This window comes from Anguilla anguilla, chromosome 10 (genome assembly GCF_013347855.1).
Source record: "Anguilla anguilla isolate fAngAng1 chromosome 10, fAngAng1.pri, whole genome shotgun sequence".
Classification (NCBI taxonomy): domain Eukaryota; kingdom Metazoa; phylum Chordata; class Actinopteri; order Anguilliformes; family Anguillidae; genus Anguilla; species Anguilla anguilla.
Genome location: NC_049210.1, coordinates 30037526 through 30044887, shown reverse-complemented (window position 1 = coordinate 30044887; position 7362 = coordinate 30037526). Strand labels below are relative to the sequence as shown.

Below are 7362 nucleotides of genomic sequence, written 5' to 3'. Positions count from 1 at the left end.
CAGTACAGGCCTGGCAGAGCATCACCAGGGAAGATACCCAGTCTGGTGATGCGCCGCAGACTTCAAGCAGTCATTGCATGCCAAGGATATACGACCAAATATTAAAAATGATTACTTTATTCTACATTATGTTAAAATGCAATATTTTTGATGCCCGAAAATGGGGGGACTATGTACAAAAGGTTCTATAATTTCTAAACGGTTCATCCAATATGTATGAAAATACCCTCAAATTAAAGCTGACCGTCTGTGCTTCAACCTGATTGTATCCTTTCAAACTCAAAGTGCTAGAGTACAGAACCAAAATAAGAATAAGAATGTGTCACTGTCCAATAAATTATGGTGCTCGTATATCTTCTACAGTTTGGTGACCCACTATGAGAAGTAGTGGCATCATGTCCCCTACACTTCATTTATATATAATTATTATTATTGCTTACTTATTACAAACAGTGCAAAAAGAAATTATATCTCATGAAAAACACATTTTCAATGTACAAAAATGCCAAGTTACTCACATACAAAGCACTGTCTATAAGTCATTCATTCAAACCGCCAAAATCTAGGCCTGCCATTAATAGTACTGATATAAAAATGATGCCAAGTTAGTGTAATCCTGATGAGCTTATCTTCAATTAGTGGCCTATAAAAGGGCACCTGGGGAGTATCACAGTTATAGAGAAAAATAGGAGCTTGTTGCTGCTGTGTGGCTCACCTTACAGCGAAACCGGAGACATTCACAGGAGGAGGGTACGACTGCGGAGGCTCATGGCATTGTGTACACAAATGGTAAGAGGATGCTGATATGGGTTTTGAACATAGATCACAGAGCATGCTTAAACTGAACATACCATCAAAGCATAACTGAAATTGTTCCTGCATATCTAATGTGTTCCTGTGTAGAATATAGCTGTTATGTTTTGCCTTATACACAGTGGTGGACAAAGTACACAACTTCCTTACTTGAGTCAAGGTATAGATACCCCTGGTCAAATATTACTCCACTACAAGTGAAAGTTGTTCAGTCAAATTTTTACTTGAGTTAAAGTACTGAAGTACTTGCTTTTAAAAATACTTAACCCTCCTGTTCTGTTCATTTTTTAGGTACAGCAAAAATGTTCCCGGGTCAATCCCCATACAGGGGGGGTTTGCAAATACATGAAATGAACCATTTTCATTTAAAATGTTGATTACACTAATTAAGGCCAGTAGAAGAAGTTTCATACTGAAAAAATAATTTTAAGTATTTTTCCTAGATTTTCAAACTTTAAAAAGGGTCAATTTGACCCGCAACATAACAGGAGGGTTAAGTATTCAAAAGTACATTTTATTTTTAATGCCAACGCACTGTTGTATTGTTTCTATGATGCATTTACAGAAGCTCATTTACAGATGCAATTTTACTGTTATTAGATAGCAACACATGATAGTCAGGGGTTAAATTGGGATTTGGGAGGTGGGTGGACCCTGAGATCCGGTGGGAGGTGGGTGAAAAAAGGTACAAACCAATGAATGTCTCAGCTCAAAGTAGTTGTATCTTTAATGTATTGTTCATATAATTGTGCTTAAGGAAAACAATGTTTTAAAAAGGATGTATACTATTGATGCAAGCTTTTACATAAGATATATTTCAAGTTTATTGAGAGTCATTAATGCTGAGAATTTTTTTTACCCACGAAAATAATCGGTCATCCTCCTCTTGTCCTCACTTTTTCCTCCTTTATCCATCTTTCTTAAACTGGTGAGGCGCAAAACTTTCCTTTAAACTAATCATTGATCTGAAACTGTTTTAATTAATTTTCAGTGATTAACAAGCGTGCAAACATCTGACTTATCAAATGGAAAGGGACACAGCTTCTTCGCATTGTGTTAGGGAGATTAAATGATAAATGCGATTTAGAAAAATCTGTTTTAATCGCTAAGCAGTGGCGGAATCTTCCTATGATTTTCCTTGAGTATCAATACAATTAATCCACAAAATAGGCTACTCAATACTATCATATATAGCCAGCTCTCCTCAAATAGGCAGTTTTAGCGAGTAGCCTAGGCCTATCGAAAGACATGCGCTTTGACTACCCCCTGTCTAGGCCATCTATTGAGGCACTGATGGCCCTTCTCAGGAGGGAGAAGACCCATGGCAATATATGGAGGTCCTCCTGGTGGTCTACTGGCTGGCACATGGATTGTGTCAGCCCCAAACCAGTGTCCCTCACCTCTGCAAGATCATGACTATTTCATTTTATAAAGTGAATAAATGGCTTTTCTGTTACATTTTGGTTTCTGTCAATAATTAAAGAACTTTTCTTCTACATTTTTGTTTGCACAACTTGCCTTTTCTTTCACAGTGTTTTGTCATATTTATTACAGTGGATCTTTCTGTGAGAGATGCAAAAACCATAGGCTGCCTAAGAAACACTAAAATCTGTAAAACCAGTAGTAAAGGGGCCTCCAACTGGTCAAACTATTCTAAATAATAAATGTAGAATGTCTGAATGTAAATGGAAGTATTTAGTAAATAGGACAACATGGTGGCTATGTCCTGCATTTATAGCCTACATGTGTTCCATTACTGCTAGACTCCTTTTTCATCTATGTGGTCATTGTATATTTCACAGGAGTAGGTCGGTCACTTCCAGAGCGACGTACAACAAAGTGTATAACCATAACCAGGAACAAGTGTGTCGAAAACCCTAGAGAGAAGTACCGTTCCAAGTGCAGGGAACAACCGCATAGTTTAACTTGGACCCTGTAGGTTAAACTGATTAACACCAACACAAACAAGAACAGCAACAATGCAGTCTATGCAAAAATACAAGCAGTAGTTAAGACACGAGTGCATTAACTAAATAAACTAAGAAACAGCTACCTAGTTACAACCCTAAGCTTACAGTCAATTTAGAGATCACAGGGAGGTAGGGAGGGATGGGGAGAGGTGCAGCCTGAAGAGGTGAGTCTTCAGTTGTCACTTGAAGTGGGTCAGGGTCTCAGCTGTTCTGACCTCCACGGGGAGGTCATTCCACCATCGTGGGGCCAGTACAGACAGGAGACGTGATCGGGAAGTGCAAGTGCGAAGAGGGGGAGGTGCCAGGCGTCCTGAGGTAGTGGAACGGAGGGGTCTGGCTGGCATGTAGGATTTGAAGATCTTGTGGAGGGATGCTGGGGCTGATCCCTTGACTGCCTGGTATGCTAGGACCAATGTTTTAAATGTTATGCGAGCCATAACCGGCAACCAGTGGAGGGTAGTGAGCATTACATTACATTACATTACAGGCATTTAGCAGACGCTCTTATCCAGAGCGACTTACACAACTTTTTACATAGCACTTTACATTTTATCCATTTATACAATGAGCAGGGGAGTGACGTGGGAGTGTCTGGGGAGGTTGAAGACCAGACGAGCTGCAGCATTCTGAATGAGTTGCAGGGGTCTGATGGCAGATGCCGTCAGTCCAGCCAGAAGAGAGTTGCAGTAGTCCAGGTGGGATAGTACCATTGCTTGGACCAGGAGCTGGGTTGGGTAGGTGGTGGGAAAGGGGCAGATTCGCCGGATGTTGTACAGGAAAAATCTGCACGCCCGGCTTACCGCTGCAATGTTCTTGGAGAGGGACAACCTGTTGTCCATCACCACTCCAAGATTCTTGGCACAGGGTGATGATGTCACTAAGGTGTCCCCTAGGGAAATGGAAAAATCAAGGAGGGGAGAGGTTAAAGCAGGAATGAAGATTAGCTCCGTCTTTCCCGGGTTGAGCTTCAGGTGGTGATTGTCGATCCAGCTCTGGATGTCCCTCAGGCAAGCGGAGATGCGGGCAGCGACCTGTGTGTCCGATGGGGAGAAGGAGAGAAAGAGTTGTGTGTCGTTGGCATAACAGTGATAGGACAAGCCATGGGCAGAGATTACACAGCCAAGGGATCTGGTGTATAAGGAGAAGAGAAGGAGACCGAGGACTGAGTCCTGGGGAACTCCCGTGGCGAGGGGACGGTGCGGCGATACTTTACCAGCCCAGGCAACCTGGAAGGAACGATCGGAGAGGTAGGACTCAATCCAGTCAAGGACTGTGCCACAGATCCCTGTTGCTGCCAGGGAGGACAGGAGGATGGAGTGCTCCACAGTGTCGAAAGCAGCAGAGAGGTCAAGCAGAATCAGGATAGAGGAGAGGGAGGCTGCTTGTGCGGCATGAAGTGACTCACTGACCGAGAGGAGTGCAGTCTCTTTCGAGTGTCCAGGCCTGAAGCCGGACTGGTGGGGGTCAAGCAGGTTATTCTGAGAGAAGAAAGCAGAGAGTTGGTTAGATGCAGCTCGTTCAAGCGTTTTGGATAGAAAAGGAAGGAGAGATACTGGGCGGTAGTTCTGGATGACTGAGGGGTGTAGTGTGGGCTCCTTCAGCAGGGGGGTGATGTGGGCCCTCTGGAAGGATGAGGGGAAACATCCAGAAGACAGGGAGGAGTTCACGAGGGAGGTGACAAATGGGAGGATGTCTGGTGTGAATGCCTGGAGGAGAGATGATGGGGTAGGGTCGAAAGCGCAGGTGGTAGGGCGATGGGAGAGAAGGAGCTGGGAAACTTCAGAGTCTGTGAGGAGAGCAAATGTGGAGAAACAGGGGGCGGAGGGTGCAGAGGGGGGGCGGAGGGCGCAGAGGGGAGAAAGGGCGCAGAGGGGGCAAAGGAGCTGCAGATGTCTGCAATCTTCTCATCAAAGAATACTGTGAAGTCATCTGCAGTGAAGCAAGACTGGAGTTTGGATGCGGCATGCTGAGGAGAGAGGAGAAAATAGAGAACAGTTGACGAGGGTTAGAAATGGAGTTATGAATTTTAGTTTGATAGAAATTTGCCTTAGCAGCAGTGACAGCAGAAGAAAACTCTGTCAGGAGAGACTGATAGGCTGAGAGGTCGGATAGGTCCCTGGATTTTCCCCACTTCCTGTCAGCAGTGCGGAGGCTGGCCCTGGAGGTGCGTAGGATATCAGACATCCATGGACTGGGAGGGGATGAGCGTGCTGGCCTAGGGACAAGAGGACAGAGAGAGTCCAGTGCTGAGGAGAGAGATGAAGTTAGGGTGGAGGATGTAGAGTTAGTGGGGAGCTTGGAGAATGATTGAAGAGGGGGGAGGGAAGCAGTAACTCTGGGAGCGAGAAGAGGGTGAGAGGGAGCGGAGGTTATGATGGACAGTGACAGTGGGGGTGGGAGGAGGAGAGGGAGGATGGGGAGCAAGAGGGAGGGAGAAGGAGATGAAGTGGTGGTCAGATGTATGCAGGGGGGTAACTGTGAGATTGGAGATGGAGCAGTTCCTCAGGAAGATCTGATCTAGGAGGTTGCCTGCCTTGTGGGTTGGGGGAGAGTGTTGTAGGGAGAGGTCGAAGGAGTGGAGTAGTGGTAGGAAGGCAGCAGACGGGGAGGCCTCTAGGTGGATGTTAAAATCTCCCAGGAGGATCAGTGGGGTGCCGTCCTCAGGGAATGGAGCTGAGCAGGGTGTCTAGCTCATCCAAGAAACTTCCTAGGGGCCCCGGGGGATGATAAACAAGAACAATATAGAGGTTAGTAGGATAGGTGATAGAGACAGGATGATACGCCATGGTGTTTAGAATTTCAATGCGCATCACTATAAATAACATACATTATGTTGCATGTACAGCAGAAATCTCATGTGTTTGAGGTGACAGTTCTGAAAAAGGGGCTCCTGACATCTATTGCTATTGGTCATCTTGTAAGAGGTGGGAGGAAGGGGCTTGCACAGTAGTGAGTTAGGCAGTGGTGAGAGCAGTGGTTGGGGACAGCTCTGACAGGTGGGCTAGGTTTTTGTTTGTGGATTGAAGCAATGTGTTGCTCAATACTATTCCATTCATTCAGCAACTGAAGACCTTTGTATTTGCCTTCTTTCAATTAACACAACAGGACTCCATATAAGTTTCTTTTATTTTTTTAACAAGTTCAGCAAAAAGGGCAAGGAATTGTTCATTTTGGTTGTATAGAGCAGCATCCCTTGCTTCCTTCTTTTCGGCCTGCTTTTTGAGGAAGGCCAACATGGCTCCACCCCTCTTTGGTCTTTTAGTGGGTGGCTCGGAGCAGGTGGAGGGCATGGACTCCTCCTCACTATCTGTGCCAGGCAGGAGGGACATTTGTGAAGGCTCTTCACATCCAGAGGATAAGGTTTCAGCAGCAGTCTGGCCATGGTTTGGCACCGAGCATGAGGGAATGAGGGTGGGAGGCTGAATGGACAGCCTTTCCCCAAATGCCTCATGCATGGCATCAAACCACGGCCAAGTAGCTGCTGTTGCCTCATCACTGTCCGTGCCTGTGCTGGTGGGGGGATTCTTCAACTCCTATTAACACCATGGATAACAGAATGTTACTGAAAGAATAGTTGGGGCAGAATGCACAGTGACCAATAATGGAATAGTCTAACTGTTACTAGCCATTCAACTTTGTGGCTACTCATAATTGCTTTCGCTTCAAATGTTGAAAAGTTAATCAAATGTGTAGATAACTCATTAATAGGCACATTACATTTCCATATAGAAGGCTGCGGTAGCCAATGTAAGCCTGTTTTAATTGTACAACATAATATCCACAAACACTAGCCTACCACAGTGCCCAGCCATACGATTTGCTTTACCTTGTATTTGGTTTTTAAGTTGTCCCACTGTTTGGAGGCCTGCCTGGCAGTCACCTGCCCCTCCAGCCCCATATCCTTCACCACCTGCCTGTAGGTCCGAATTAGCTTAATTTGCTATACCCATTTATAATAACATTTTAATCCACAAATATACTTACTCCCAGCCTGATCTGGCTGCATTTCTCTTCCCGCTGAAGAGATGATCCAGTTTAACCTTTGCCTTTATTAAGGCAAGGGTTTCGGCAGCTGTGACTGAAGTAAAATTGATTAATGATATTCCTAAAGGCTGGCAATACAAGAAATATCTAATGCAAACTGAGCATAGGTCACGCTACAACGTTAACTTCACTTTGATCATTTTACAACAGTAGCGTAACGTTCATAATTCGCCTATGGGTTTAACATATTGTTCAAAGTTCAAAACATATAGGGAGCATATTAGCAAGTTATGGCATATTAGCAAGTTAAGCAACGGTAACTTACGTGATGATCTACGTCCCTTGTCGGTCATGATGATTGTTTTCGTGAACGGCCAAATGGTGCGTTACTTTAAATGTTGCTGCCGCAAGGAACTGTGGGACAGCATTATCTCCTTTACTTTCGTAAAGGATGTTCCAGTGTACCCTATGCTAAAGCAGATAAGAAAGAGAGCATTGAAGCACCTTTCCTTAGCATTTAGAGAATTCTACCAGCTCTTATCATCGCTGCCACTGAGATAATTCCGGGTCATTTCACTCAGTTAGGAACTTTCCT

The 7362-nt window shown here is 44.7% G+C and overlaps 1 protein-coding gene across 1 annotated transcript; it reads right to left on the bottom strand.

The window, feature by feature from the left end:
* Positions 1-5872: 5872 nt before the first annotated feature.
* Positions 5873-7296, bottom strand: LOC118237144. The gene is made up of 4 exons (XM_035435607.1): positions 7093-7296; positions 6768-6861; positions 6610-6697; positions 5873-6316 (listed from the first exon to the last, which is right to left on the bottom strand). Exons 1-4 carry the CDS (start codon positions 7118-7120, stop codon positions 5873-5875), a joined length of 654 nt encoding a protein of 217 aa, XP_035291498.1. The 5' UTR covers positions 7121-7296.
* Between the last annotated feature and the right edge of the window lie 66 nt (positions 7297-7362).